This window comes from Hemicordylus capensis, chromosome 6 (genome assembly GCF_027244095.1).
Source record: "Hemicordylus capensis ecotype Gifberg chromosome 6, rHemCap1.1.pri, whole genome shotgun sequence".
NCBI classification, from domain to species: domain Eukaryota; kingdom Metazoa; phylum Chordata; class Lepidosauria; order Squamata; family Cordylidae; genus Hemicordylus; species Hemicordylus capensis.
In genome coordinates, this window is record NC_069662.1 from 109,357,434 (window position 1) to 109,373,545 (window position 16,112).

Consider the following 16,112-nt stretch of genomic DNA (forward strand, 5'->3'; position numbering starts at 1 on the left):
ATAATAATAATAATAATAGTTGGATCCAAATATACTGTTCCCTAGGACACATAAATGAGGGATCTATACAAGACAAACTTTGAAGAGCCATTTCACTGGCTGTCTAACAACAGTAAAATGGGGGGAAACCTTACTCTCACACAATACAAAATCAGTAACCACAAGCTGAAAGTTCAGTGGAGAGATACAAATATCTTGAGAAGTGAACATGCACACAGAGACTCATAGTCTGAAGCAACAGAACAGCATGTTAGTGTAGATCTATGCTACATTTTCACTCTAGATGATCTTAAATGGTTATAACCTGAAGTAAAATAAATAATATCCTTAAGTAGTAAGAGGAATAACGAAGGCATTTGCAACCCAGAACCTGGAAGTACACCTGCAAGAATTCTCAGGTCAATAAAAAGCTGAGGCAAAGACCAGCCCCCAGAAAGAAACTGAGTCAGTTTCACGCAGCAACCAGCAGCTCTCATATGTCATGCCAGCTGGCAAGAAATGGCAGACATGTGTGGGTACTAATACAATTCATCCATAGATTCTTTAACCCATCATGCAGCTAGCTTGGAGTCTGTGATAAAGTCAGCCTTCCACCAAGCACAGGAGAGTTCAACTGTATCCGAAATTGAGCAGAATTAAAACATTCCAATCACTGAACAACAGAGGAAGTTATTCCCCTCTGTGAAGCACGCCACTTTTAATGTTTCTATGGTCTGAATCCTTTACAATTCTATGGTTTTATCCTTTAAAAGTTCCTGACTATCAGGAACTGATCCTTTCTTTATCCTTTCTGTCTATCAGCGTTACTGATAGACAGAAAGAATGGATAAAATGAAGCTATTCATATGACAAATAAAAATGGCTGAATTTCACCCAGATAAAATAATTCATGTTTTTGCATACGTGTATGTGTATATAACATATATATGCATGAATGTGTAATAATATATGTTAGTTAGATGGACCAGAAACCTATGGTCAAGAGACCTCCTGTGTTACATTATAATACTGAAATTCCTTTTATGACCATATCTATTTATACATCCTTTCAAACAGCTCTTCTATAGCTAGGCAGTAGTTTAATTAAAATACACCATCATTTTTCTGCAGCTTAAAAAGCATTTTTCAAGGCCACTTCAAGCATGAGTAATTTTTATATGATAGGTCTCTTATTTAGGAAAAAGCACACAAACTACATGTAGAAAAAGATATGTGCTGGATCATCACATGTGACATTCTATCTGTAGTTTTCCTACATTGAACAGCAAATGTGTGGAAGATTATTATTATTATTTTTTTTTACATTTTATATCCCGTTCTTCCTCCAAGGAGCCCAGAGTGGTGTACTACATACTTAAGTTTCTCCTCACAACAACCCTGTGAAGTAAGTTAGGCTGAGAGAGAAGTGACTGGCCCAGAGTCACCCAGCTAGTATCATGGCTGAATGGGGATTTGAACTCGGGTCTCCCCGGTCCTAGTCCAGCACTCTAACCACTACACCACGTTGGCTCGCGGAATCATAACATCCAGAGAACAGCCAGAGTTTTCCCAGAATTATGTCCTCATATATTGTTCTGTGATACAACACACACACACACACACACACACACACACACACCGCCACCAATTCTAGCAATATTCTGGAACCAAGGTGTGAGTTGGAAGGAACGGAGAAATTACTGTTTGAAGGATCTTTCACAATGTTAAATGTTTTACATAGCAATGCTTTTCTTTCTGTTAACATGTTGAGAAAATGAGTGAGAAATGTATCTTAAGAAGCCATTTTTGGCCTCAGAATACATATTATTCCCTTGCTATAAAGAACTGGTGCAGCTTTCTATGGGCCCCAAAGCAGTATTATTTTCCCTTGCCTTTTTTGGTTTTTAAGAGAGTTGTATTTGCATAGGACTAGTTAAAGAGAGGGTCTATGGTGGGTAAAATATCAAAATGACCTAGCCTGTAAGCCTTGTAAGGCATATTGTGATTAAGGAACAACTTTTAAGGAACAGTCTACAGCAGTACTTGAAGCCAATCACAGAGGATTTTTGCCATCACATTTGCTAGTTTCTCTTCTACTGCAGAGGTTGACTAGCCCTCCCTCCTAGCTATACCTAACGAAGATACCTAACTATACTTCTAGCCTGTTCAGTCTTTGCTGAGAACTGGATCAAACAGATGTAAAACTGGCCACTTGCTTGAACATCAGAATCATCAGCACTGTCATTCACTCACTCGCGCCCCGAGCAAGCAGGTGAATGACAATGCTTTTATCATTCCACATTCCCACTGCTTGTTTGCAGAGTCAGAAGGTGTGCAGGATGACAATAACGGCATCTTTGGCCTTAAAGAGATGCATCTCTGCAGCACTCTTTTCAGTTCTGGGCAAACAGCAACATAGGCCTATCCCAGCATTTTTCCCAGCTACAGAGCTGACAGCTTGGATCATACCCTGGTGCTTTATTCTGTCTGAAGAAGAGTAGCACTGCCTTTTTGCTAACTAAAAAGAGCAACCATAGCTCTATCAATTGTCTTCCCTATTTTAGGAGAGGGACTTTGAATAGTCCAGTACTGCTCGCTCCAGAAGGGAAAAGACCAGGGTGGATGGTGGTGAATCAGGAACAGGGAGAAAGGCACCAACAAGTAAAGGGAAGAGGTGACAGAGTCTTCTTACTGAGTGGAAGGTTGGGACAAAATATTGTGCACAACACAACATGTGTAGACTAAATGGTTAAATTGTATAGCACTTATTATTAACCACTATTTTATCCCACCCTTCCTCCAAAAAGCTCAGGGCAGTGTACATGACCCTTCCCCCCACCATTCTATCCAAACAACAACCCTGCAAGGAAGGTTGACAGAGATCACCCAGTGAGCTTCATGACAAGAGTCTATTTTCTATAAGAAATGTCAACATGGAATTCTGTCCCGCACATCATACCACAAGGCAATACACCATAATGCAAACAGCAGTTTGGGTGGGGGCAATTTTAAACATAAAAATGATGAGAGGTAAAAAGGTTAAACACCCACTACAGCTCCAATGAAATTCACTCCATCCCCAACTGCATTTTAAGTGTGCTTGGGTGTTTTTTGTTTTTGTTTTTAAGCTGGGTGAGCAATCTCCTGTATAAATCACAGTTCCGGCCTTATAGGATGGGTTGCAGCAATCCAAGATAATAGTGTTCTTTTATAGAATGTAAAAATCATCTGCTCATTTGCAAAGTTCTAAAATTGTGAGTTTAAAAAACAAAACAAAAACAAGTGGAATTTCTATGTGTACTAACCACCTAATGGCACAGTGGGGAAATGACTTGATTGGCAAGCCAGAGGTTGCCGGTTCGAATCCACGCTAGTATGTTTCCCAGACTATGGGAAACATCTATATCGGACAGCAGTGATATAGAAAGATGCTGAAAGGCATCATCTCATACTGTACGAGAGGAGGCAATGGTAAACCACGTATGTTTTCTACCAAAGACAACCACAGGGCTCTGTGGTTGCCAGGAGTCGACACCAACTTGATGGCATATTTTACTTTACTAGCTTCTGCAGGCTATTTGGCTCATGTAAGAAACTTTCACCACTAAGGCCTGATTCCATTTACAAAACAGATGTATTTGCACCATTTTCAAAGTTCTTCTGCTTCTAGAAGATACCTTAGGTATGTTTAAAAACAATACAACACAACCCTACTTATCCAAATGTCTCAGGAAACATCCCAAACTTTTAGATAAGCCGAGCTAGGTAAACAAGAGCAGTGTTTACATATGATTAAACTGACATAACGCTATATAGATAATGGTTTCTTCCTACTATATCCAATACTCTGCATACATACATGGCTCAGGTAAAAAAACCCCACAAGATTGCAAACATTGTCAGTGGATCACAAAGACAAATATTAAATAATAAAGTTAAGTGGTATGTGGAAACTTCACACTCTGGTTTTTTGCCAAAACATCTCCCAAGATCTGTCATTTTCATATTTGGCAGGCAGGACTGCACAACACTACTTCATTAGGAAATTACTGAGCAAGGGTGCACCAAACAAAATTCATAACAGAATTAAGCTAGCTACTGTCACATGATTTAACAGAACCCACTATTAGCAGGTTTCTGATTTTTAAAAGGAAACCAACAGAACAGTTTGCTGTTCAAAATAGCTGTGGACCCCTGAAAATATTTGCTAGATAACTTTTTGCCATATATAAACAAATGAAGTTGGCTTATCCTGAAAAAAACCATCGCTCCCTCTAGTACCAAAATCACCTACCCTTGATAAGCAGCAGCTCTCCAGGGTTCCTGGCAGAGATCTCTTTTGGTCCTTCCTCATAAGATCTTTGAACTTGAGATGCCAAGATTGAACCCTGTACCTCTACATGCAAAGCATATGCTCTACCAGAGTTGTAGCTCCTCCTCAGAAGGGGAGCATGCATTTGATGCAAACTATAGAAATCCCAGTGTAATCTTGAGAGTGTCAAATTTTCACTCATGAGTTCAGAGATATGTTGGATCACGTACAGTATTGGCAAAAATGCTAAGAGACTGGAAACAAGGGAGTGAATAAATAAATTGTCAAATAAAACAAAGTTATTTTTATTTATCAACCCATGCAATGTCCAATCTACATACCATGACTATTTGAAAGGATTGCTCAAAGTTTCTGAATTAGAGCGAGTGTAGCATAATAGCTACAAGACTAAGCTAAGCTATGAACCAGGAAGTCAACAACCAGTTATCTTTGCCATGATTTGCAAGGTGGGCTTAGGCAAGCCCCCAATCTCTCTCTCTCTCTCTCTCTCTCTCTCTCTCTCTCTCTCTCTCTCTCTCTCTCTCTCACACACACACACACACACACACACACACAGTATGGGGATAATACTGGCCTACCTTACAGGAATACTGTCAGGATTACAGCCTGCATGTGAAGCATTCTAAACTATCACAGTGCTAAGTATTATTATATAAATCATACTTCACAAAAGTGCTAAGTATTATTATTACTGCTAAGTATTATTATTAATTATCAGGCCACAGACCATGTGGGCCACAAGTTGTATCTAGCTGGCCAAGGCTAACCTAATGCTCTATGAACAACAACCCAACACAAGGCAGTAATATCAACACTGTTTTTGCACACATCTATCTGGCTCACAAAACACAGCTGGACATCTAGAAAAACATATAAATTTATCAAATACAGCTCACAATCCATGTTGTTAATCCCTTCACTTCTTTTAATTTTGGAATGAAACTATAATAGAACAAGTGTAACAAGGCCAACAATTCGTATCATTATCCTGTTAGTCGCAGGTACCACAAATATGTCAACTGGTTATAGCTACCATGCGTTTTTGCCTACTCCTGTCTTAATGTATCAACCAAGGAATTAGCTGGAATATCTTGTTATGTAGCGTGGTGTAGTGGTTAGAGTGCTGGACTAGGACCGGGGAGACCCAAGTTCAAATCCCCATTCAGCCATGAAACTAGCTGGGTGACTCTGGGCCAGTCACTTCTCTCTCAGGCTAACCTACTTCACAGGATTGTTGTGAAAGAGAAACTCAAGTATGTAGTACAGCGCTCTGGGCTCCTTGGAGGAAGAGCGGGATTTAAATGTAATAATAATAATAATGTACATTTAGAAATGACCAAGTACATAAATGCTGCTATACTGTTTCCAAGATACGACAATTCACAATTGTTGAGGTTCATAGAATTACTTAACCTACAGTTTTCAAGAGAAGACAGATTTTTCCACTCTTAGAACATATGCCAGGGCAGAAAGAAGGAAACCACTGAGGATTTTCATATAATTTAAAATACTTTGGCAAGCACCAAGCCTATGAAAGTTTCTCCCATCTCTGTAGCTGAAACATAGGGAAAATATTTAAGACTTCTAACTGAAATTACCAAACTCTTGTTACAAACTGTATGCTATAATTAAGCCTGAAAGCACAGGATTAGTTCATTAATAGCAGATTAATAGTGTGGATTTTAATTAAAGCTGTGTCAGGAAAGGATGTTAAGGAATGATGGCATTGTAAAATTAAGAAGAAACAAAAACTCAGAAAAGAAAACTCTATGTACAATTGTTCTTTTAGAGAATGTATTTTAAAACTGATTTCAAAAAATGATTAAGTTGAGAAAAACATGCTAATCAGGGGCGTAGCGACAAATGAGAAAGGGGCAACAATTGGCCCAAAGGTCTAGTGGGCCCCCAAGGTTCCCCCTCTTCCTCAGCCAGGGCACCCCCTTGCCCTCTCTCACACCCAGCCAGCAAGCAAAGCCCCTGAGGCACGCACCTCTCCTCTCCATCCAGATCCTGGCTGGGGAGGGATGGACTCTTCCCCCACCCCGGACATTGGCCGCTCCTCTGCATCTGATGTCAGACACAAGGGGGACAAGGCCAGTGCCAAAAATAGGGCTGTCACAGCCCCGGCAGAGTTTCATTTCTCCTGTCAGCAGTTAGTGGAATCGCTGAAAGGGAGCACCTTTCGTGACGTCAGGTGCAGGGGTCCTGGCTTGAGGAGCATGAAAGAACATCAATGGAGGCAGGGGAGTTGCCAGCCGGATTTTGTCCTCCGGCCCCCGCCAAGCTTCCCTACACTCCGGATGCTAATCAAATATCCTCTAATGATTTTGATATGTTTGATTTTTAATGGATAAAACCCAAGTTATTTAATGGATTATCCACATCAGATTTAGGTATCTCAATCAATTAAAACTAGCAAGATCGCCACAGGATTAAGCCTTTAGAGCAAAATTATGTAGGAATTTTCAATTACCCATAATTACTCAAATAGAAGACTCCTCTGAATTTAAAATGACCCCCTTAAAAAAATATAAGTTATACACAGATTATACCTGTGTTTACACAAAAGGAAAAGGACACTGAATTTAAGACAACACCCCCACCCACCCCACCCCACCCAACACCCCCACCCCCACCCAAACAGAGTTTTCCCCTGTTCTTTGATTCTAAGATCAAAGAACAGGGGAAAACTCTAGTCTGGGATTCAGAACATTAATGAATTGCTGTTGATATGATTTCACCACGGATTTCACAAAAACTGGAAAGCATGCATATGCAAAAGGAACTTCTCATTCACAAATGTGTCTTTCCAGCTAGTAAACAAAGAGAAGAAAAATTAGAACTCTCATCTTGCTTTAACAGCTGCAGAATATATTCCTGCATTACAAAGAGTTAAAAAGCAGGTTAATTCACAGCATATGCTTGAGCAATAGCTGCTTACAGAAGCACATTTATATAAGTTTTCTAGCAATATAAAAACAAGTGCTATGCTTTTGGAGCTCAGTTCTTAAGATATGCATTTACACACAGGCCCTCTGATTTCAAAAGGACTGCACGTGCACAAGTATTTAAAGAATTAGAGTCTTAGAGCATGCTTTAATTACAATATTTTACTACCACATTTTAAGTGTAGTCACCAACTACTTCTGCTAACATCAAAGAAAGGTAGAAAGGAGAGCTAGTCTTGTGGTAGCAAGCATGACGTCCCCTTAGCTAAGCAGGGTCCACCCTGGTTGCATATGAATGGGAGACTTGATGTGTGAGCACTATTAGATATTCCCCTTAGGCAATAGAGCTGCTCTGGGAAGAGCAGAAGGTTCTAAGTTCCCTTCCTAGCATCTCCAAGGGCTGAGAGATATTCCTGCCTGAAACCTTGGAGAAGCCTCTGCCAGTCTGTGTAGACAATACTTAGCTAGATGGACCTATATCTGATTCAGTATATGGCAGCTTCCTATGTTCCTATGAAAGGTTCAGTGCAGATTTTCTTTCATCTTCATTTTAAAAGAGGGGAGGGGAAGAAGAAAACATACCCACAATTTCTTGATCTACAACTTTGAACACAACATCAATTTCTAATTACCATCCCTACAATTTACAGGTGAAAGGACTCCATTCATTTCCTATGTCAGGTATTATGTATTGCTTCCCAAACCGACACTGAAATGTCTCTGTGTTTTTAAAGTTAAAAGGATTGTTGGCCATTTTTTGGAGAATAAAAGATTAAGAAGGGATATTTGAAGTGACAGACTAGTAACATGTGGCCCTATGAATATACTCTTTAAAATCAGAGTTTTACTCCTATTAGATGTCCTTGAAAAAGTCTCAGGCTGAAATCCTTAGGTGTAAGGTATTGGGGTGTAAGCCCTGTTGAACTAAATGGAACTTAGTCTGAGTAGACATGAATAGGATCATGTTGCTCATCTAGTATATGATCATGCTTACACAAACCTGAAAAGAAGCTTTAATATATTCATATCTGAATTAGAGCGACAAAATGTCAAGCAACAGTTCTGCAGTATAAACTTCTCTTGGCCTTTGCAATCTTTCACACTCAGTTTTCTGCCAAGGTCTATGTTTTGTACACACTTACAAATAAACATGGGGTGGGGTAGGGGGAACATAGCACATGCTTTCCTTTTCATTCACTAGGGCAAATATATTTACACAGCTAAATATATGATTACAGACTTTTTTAAAAAAGAGAGACACATTTATTGGAATTCAAAAGTCAAATTCATTTTTTACTAGCCAATATAATAATTTGCATATTAAAGCCCTAACCCAAAAGGCAAAATGTGTATTTAATTCCCTGATTACAACTGCATGCACCAAGTAATTTCATAACAGGACAAGGAGAAATGTAGGCTGCCCATCCTTCCATGGCAACTCGCTCAAAAATGTCGAGTTAGCAAATCAAAATGCATTAGACAAACAGAAGCCCCTTAATATTAGTTTTAAAATGACATCTAACACAACATACAAACATCTCAAATACAAAATGGCAATGTTCCCACTAACACTGGCAAATTAAGAATTTTATACAAAGACCCTTTCTGAGAAACAATTTGCTCTCTCTTTTCCCTTTCTGTGTGTTCATAGAAGCTTAGAGGCAATGCATAGCAATTTCAAAGAGTCTGCTGCTCAGAAGTCTACTTCTCCTTTTCATTCACGTTTGTTGCTGATCTTCAGTCTGCTGAACTGTAATCATTATGTACACAAGCCCTTGTAGTCAGGGCAATTTCTAGTCTTTGGTGCACATTCCCAAAGTACGCGAGGTCAACAAAGGAAAGCACTTTCTGTCAACATCTGGAGCATTTCAAGCCAAGATTCAATCCCAGACCATAAAATGAGAGAGGAGAAACCTGATCCCCTGAAAAATACTGCCATGTGAATACGGGGATATGCTTCAACAGCCACCAAGATCGTTATCTCATATGGCGCAAAGGGAAGTCTTTGGGGCATGGAGGTGATCACATATTATGAAGAAAGAGCTTAACACAGTTTAGTATGAAAGAACAATGAGAAGCAGCTATTTACTACCAAATTTCAAGTATTGTCACCTATAACATCAAGCATATACATAGTTTAGCAGAACAAGGATTAAACTTCCACTCAAATCTGCTTAGAGCCAATGGCCACTTTGACAACATTTGCTTGATTGTTTTTAAACATTTATTTCCCATGTCTGTGCCATGACATCACAGAGGTCTGCATTATGCCTGTCAAAATATTATCATCTTTGCTCACTTAAATGCTTACAAATACTCTTATCCGCTATTATCCAGTGAAAGAGAGGTTGCACTTACATCTCAGAAGGAAAGGAAAGTTGTGCCGTGGAGTCGGTGTCAACTCCTGGAGACCACAGAGCCATGTGTTTTACTTTGGTAGAATACCAGGGTGGATTTGATTTAAATCAAACTGATTTAAACCACGATTTAAATCACGATTTAAATCACTAGCAGGGTGGATAAAAATAAAAAAAATCCGATTTAAATAAAAAAAATCTGATTTTTTTGATTTAAATCGGATTTTTTTATTTAAATCGGATTTTTTTTATTTTTATCCACCCAGCTAGTGATTTAAATCGTGATTTAAATCGTGATTTAAATCAGTTTGATTTAAATCAAATCCACCCTGTAGAATACAAGAGGGGTTTACCACTGCCATCTCCCACACAGTATGAGATGATGCCTTTCAGTATCTTCCTGTATCGCTGCTGCTCGATATCGTTGTTACCCATAGTCTAGGAAACATACCAGTGGGGATTTGAACCAGCAACCTCTTGCTCTCTAGGCAAGTTACTTCCCCACTATGTATGGATGTGATATTTCTCTGTAGTAAAACAGCTATTGACAAGGTGCATTTTAATGTCCGTTTGAAGGAATAGGATAATACATGACAACAGATTCACTGTTGAACAGTGAACTTTAACCGCTCCAATTTTAAAGCTTTAATTTTCAATTTTAAAATGTCAATTTCCCACATTAATCATATTCACAAGTGTCTGAGACAAAAAGGCAGTCTTGCTTGTGAAAGCAAATCCTCCTCAAGTAACAAAAACAACAATTCAAGCCTTTCCCAAGCACAAGCAAGACAAAACACAGGCAGACGGTTCACTAGCAGTGCTCAACCTTAGTCTGGAAACAAACAGATCAAACGGAAAGGGGAAGAGCAGGACCATATGGGACCACAGATGACATTAAGCTGTCTGTGACAAGAGCCCTTTGAGAAGCAAAAACCCTGGGAAAAACAGACCCGTTTGGACCTTTTCATCAGTAATGTTTGGGGCACACAGCCTCATCTGCTATACCAACTGTGATGGGATGAGGTGGCAATTCATTCTGTCTAAAAAGGGACATGCTGTAACATCAATCAAGGAGGAGTTTCTGCTCCCTCCTGTGCTTCCTTTAGAAACACTGGACCCAAACTCACAGGACTATTGGAAAGTGACACTGGAATTTTTGCCACCAACTTCAACGACAACTAGGCATGACTAAATTTGAAGGCAATGTATGCCTCATGCCTGTACCTGGCTGCTAAAGCCTTCCCTCACCTCACAGGGAAATGGCCTTGGTAGGCAAAGTGCAGCCTCTAGGCTTTATCCCCTACCTACACCTATTTAAAAGGGAAAGTTCTTTTTGTAACTGAATAGTCCAGCCCCTAATACCATACATTAGAGAAACAGCAAAACACAGACTATTTTCACAAATCAGTTATAGTTTTGGCATTTGCTGCTCCTGTAATTTCAATGCAACTCAATGTTTCTCAACCCTTTAGGTAGTACTACCCCCACTAACTACTGAAAAATGTAAGTACCACCATAATTTTCGAGTGGATTTTATATCTGCAGTAATGTGTGCCATATTTTGGAAGAAGGGCTGTGTACAAAGGGTCATGATGTGACAGATGTCTGATCTAGTGTGTAACTCGAGTACACATTTGGCTAGAGGTGAGGTTGGCCAAAGCTAGGAGGACTGAATAGCACAAGATGCAACATGCTGATTCCTACCCCAGTGTTTTGAAGCAGAAAGGGTCACCATACAGAGATGGGGAAAGAGATTGAGAGAGATAGGAAAAGAGATAGCATGCGGGGGGGGGGGGACAGCAGGAAGAGGGGTGAGAAAGGGGGCAGATGGTGTCCCTAACTGTGGAGATGACTCCTAGTCGGAGGAAAGATTGTAGCTGCTTTTATTCCTTCTAAAAAAGGTATGTCTGCAGGAGTATCTTGGTGGTATTGGATGAAGATAGTATTTGGACCTTTAGTTCAGAGATAAATACAGAAGCACACAGATGCATGCAGTGACATGCAGAGACAAACATGTATCACAAAAATGATGGACCAGCACAACCAATATAACTCAAACATGTGTATTGAGTGACTGGAATTTGTCCTCCCCCTTTGGAACTGTTACACAAATCAGGGACTAGACTGGACTTTCCCCTAGTTTTAATAAAACATAAAAATAAGTTTTTGCAACCACATCCATTTGCATTTTCAGACTCTCTTTGACAAGCTGGAGGACTAGAATGTTATTACAAAAACAAAAACACAAAAGCAAAAGACACCCCACGAACAAGAAGAATTCTAGCAAGAGCTCAGGGACTGCTGTTAGAACATATGAAGAGCCCTGGGTCATATGTAGAGCCCAGAGCTGCCATTATCACATCATCAGTAGGTCTGTACAGATTCAAAATTTAGGCCTTTCTTTTTTTCTCTCCCAAGGCCTTTCCCACAGAGTCACTTTGTTTAGCAACAAGGTTATAGTTCTTCCCCGCTGCTGTCTCCCTTTCCTTTTGCTTCTTGCTCTTTTTAACAGGCTATGGCACAGCAAAGCCAAGAAAGGCCCTATGAATGCCACCTACTAGCCTAGCCTCTCCAATTTATAAAGACTGGCGGCACACAAAAAATTCCATAGTGATTTTATGGCTAAACCGCGAAGCTTCCTATTCTGGAAGTTGGCCACTAAAGAAGAGCTGCTCAACTTCAGTCCTCCTACAGATGTTGACCCCAAACTCCCATAATCCCTGGCTATTGGCCACTGTGGATGGGGATTATGGGAGGTATAATCCAAATATACATTGTGGTATATAGGGAACAAAGAGTGTGAACGATTTCAGGAGGTGTTAATTACTCCTGGAATGGCCACTCATGGCTTACTTCAATAAGGATTTCCCAAGGGTAGTGAATTCAGACTAAACATTTGATGCGGGAAATCTTTTTAGACCAGAGTTAGTATCTTTGCAAACCTGACCAGGCAGTTTGGCACAAACAGTGCCAAAGCTTATGGTGCCTGAAAGATTATGCATCTTTGGAATCCTGCTTCTTGGAGGTGCTAGACCAGTGATCTTCACTATTTTTCAAGCAGGGGCCAGCTCAGCAAAAAACCTTCAGTGTGAGAGCTGTTTCCCAGTGTATTGACCTCCACACAATGTTGTGCTTTTCTCCAGGCTGGGAGAGCCCTTTAAGAGAGATGGAGCCCTCTCTTAAGAGCTCTGTTGGGAAAATGCTGGGAAGGGCTACATTTCCCAACACTCCATGCATGCCTTCCAAGATGGTACAGGGGCTCAAGGCAGCTCCGCTCTCTTAAAAAAGCACCACTGGTGCTCGTCAAAGCACAGGACTGCATGTGCTTTGCCGAGGGAAAAGGAATGGCCACATGTATAGTGCCACCTGTGCACAGTATTCAGCTTTGGCTGAAGTTTCACACAGGCAGAATTAGCCAGGGAGTTGCATTTAGGTTAAATGGAGGCCACCGCTGGCACCCAAGCCTTACAATGAAAAACACTACTAGTTAAAGAAACTGCCATGCATCAGACTTGCTCAAGCAGTCTGAAAACCCCAACTTGATCTTGGAGATGGTGGTGAGGACCTGAAATAGATTGGAGCATCCTTAATACTACCTCCCTTCTTCCCCCAGACCCCGTTGCTTATGTCTAGGCAGTAACTAGCAGCAAAGGCAAGCAAGCACTCCTCTCTCCATCATCCTTGCTGGGCTTCTTTCCTTTCTCCCCCTCGACTGTACCCTCTGTCTGTGTCTAATGTCCCCCCCACCCTCAGGGATATATGTACTACGTGTACCTCTTGAGAAACTATGGATTTCACTTTAAAAAATAATTCTCTCTTCTACATGAACAGATTCACACGTGTGTAAAAAATTCACAAGTGACCTGGCTGCTCTTAGTGTATGAAAGAAAGAGACATGCTTCTCTTAGTTTGTGTGTGTGAGAGAAAGCATCTTCAGTATTACCTTGGATGGTGGCAGCGGGGAAATGCTTGACTAACAACCAGAAGGTTGTCGGTTCAAATCCCCGCTGGTACTATATTGAGGAGCAGCAATATAGGAAGATGCCGAAAGGCATCATCTCATACTGCACAGGAGGAGGCAATGGTAAACTCCTCCTGCATTCTACCAAAGACAACCACAGTGCTCCGTGGTCGCCAGGAGTCAACACTGACTCGACGGCACACTTTACTATACTTCCTTGGAACTTGGCTCCAACAAGATATCATTAGCATGTGCTAATACACTTAATACAAGACAGGGAGAGGACAGTATTTTAAAACACCCCTTTGTACTTCAATAACAGTAAACACAAAGATGGTGACACTGCAGTTACTCTAAAAATATTTCTATAAGAAATAGAAACAGCAAAACCACACAATTCATCATTTGCCCTCCCCACACAATTATGAGCACAAATTCCTCTCAAGTTAAAAAGCATTCATAAAATAAAAGCAGCTAAAAACATCCAAACTTCTGTTCGCTGATGAGATCTGAAATGCAAGATCCCTCTGATCACAGGACAGTTTAAAGTGCTTGTAACATAAAACAATGTCTACCTCTCAAAAGGCTTAAGCAAAGCAAACATCTTTGCATACGTCTAGAAGTTTATGGTCCCCAGTGGACTGCACTAGTGAAATAGGAAACCACATCTACAGTCATTATATTCTGACAAGGTAATTTGCTAGTGTAGCCCTGAAAGACACCAACCAAACTCATCTACAAACTGGATAGAGAGAACAGTTGCAAGATTACTAGGACAATATGAACATACACTTCGATCTAGGGAGTGGGGGCAAACAGTTAAGAACTATGCAACACTGGGTAAAAGGACTCAGTACAGTGAGTTCACAACTGCTATGAATTAAAACTGTTTGAGAAGCCTCAGTAACAACACAAAGCCATTTATCAAGCATATTTTTAAGTCTGTCTTATCAAACACCATCAACTTAAAAACCTATAAAGCCTTTATACATCCGTATCAATTGTTTCCCTTCAGGCTTCAGTCACTGATAATGTTGCTGATCCTTTGCAATGGGGACTTTAGCCAATAGAAAGGAAAGGTCTTTAGCTGATCCTATTAAATAAACAGGGTGGCCCTTCATTAAGCCTAGACCTTCCTTGTCCTCACATATTCTCCTTCCAGCTTCTGTATGTAAGGAGTGTTTTTTTTTAAATGAAACTTCAGCTTTGAGTGGTACTGTTTGTTTGCCAGAGCAGTTAAGGCACATGTTCAGGGTACAAAATGCAGTCCACTCTTAACGTTTTAAAAGACTGATCTTGACACTGGCATTTCCTATGTGTTGCCACCATTGACAATAACTGTTTTTTTAAAAAACTGGTATTAGCAGTAGAAACAGATCAAGCAATACAAGATGCTCTCTGGACACAGCAGCCTGATGGTGACAGACCGAGCTGAAAGTTACCTATTTAATTAACAGGGGCAACCAAGGACTAATGTCCATCTACTATGCCATATCTAGATGCACCACAGGCTAAAAAAGCTAAGTGATAACCTAAGAAGGAGCTTAGCAGGTACTTTCAGAAAGAGTTTAAATCTTTTAACACACAGCTCAAACGCTCATTTTATAAAAGGCAAAGACATCCCCCGGGTGTGCTTTCACCAGATTATATGCATGCTCTTAAGGTGCATACACTGAGTGACTTGAGCTCAAATCCCACTTCTTCAACATGTGCCAGCACTCAGCACAGAGATATTAGGAGAGTAAGGACACCAACAGTTCTTTCCTTTTTACTTAAAACCAGAGAGAAAATTATACATATGACTGATTTTTTACCCCCAAAAGAAAAGCCCAGAGGTAGCAGGGAAATGCATCTTCATACCCTTCAAAACTGACCAATGACAGTAGTACACATGACAACTTGTAATACAATCAAATCCTAAAGCAATTATTTTTGAAGTATGATAAAATAAGCATAACAAATAGAAAATGCACTTCCAGACATGTGTCTCTTGAGCTTCAAAGGCCATGGAGGTTTATGTTATGCTTTCACAAAAAAATACTCTTTGTCATCATTCATAACCAAAAATGATATTTAAAGACAATGAACACTCAAGCACTCTCCAACATCTCTTAAGGCCCAACTGCATATGGTAACAAATGAGTGGCCATCACAACTCACAGCCCACCCCTGCCATGTCTCACTGGTAACATTCAGTCAAAGAAGCACGATGCGGTGCCTTTGCACTTTGCATTTTCCTGCTCTCCTGCAAACAGCATTCCATGCAGTGGGAAAAACGAAGTGTAATGGTCTTCTTTATAAACATTACTAGAGACAAAGGAGAAGATGTGGGTCTCTGGTGGCCACATGTTTATATAAGAGGGACAGTTTTACAACAGATGTATCAAGGCATACCTGCAGTTGGGAGGAGGATCTAAGGTGATGTCAGCCAACTCCTTTTGAATCCTATGTCAAGAAAACAAAAGAGAGAAAATAAGTAATTTCCTGACATCTCTGCTTAAGCGTACTGTATTACTTCTCCAGGTAATAACAAC

The 16,112-nt window shown here is 40.2% G+C and overlaps 1 protein-coding gene across 4 annotated transcripts in view; it reads right to left on the reverse strand.

Annotated features, from left to right (window-relative positions):
• UBE2E1 (ubiquitin conjugating enzyme E2 E1) overlaps positions 1-16,112 on the reverse strand; it is a 73,153-nt gene that overhangs the window by 52,188 nt on the left and 4,853 nt on the right. For all 4 annotated transcript variants that reach the window (XM_053261873.1, XM_053261872.1, XM_053261874.1 and 1 more), the window contains exon 3: positions 15,973-16,023. In XM_053261873.1, coding sequence (XP_053117848.1) covers positions 15,973-16,023 — 51 coding nt within the window. The remainder of the gene's footprint in view (positions 1-15,972; positions 16,024-16,112) is intronic.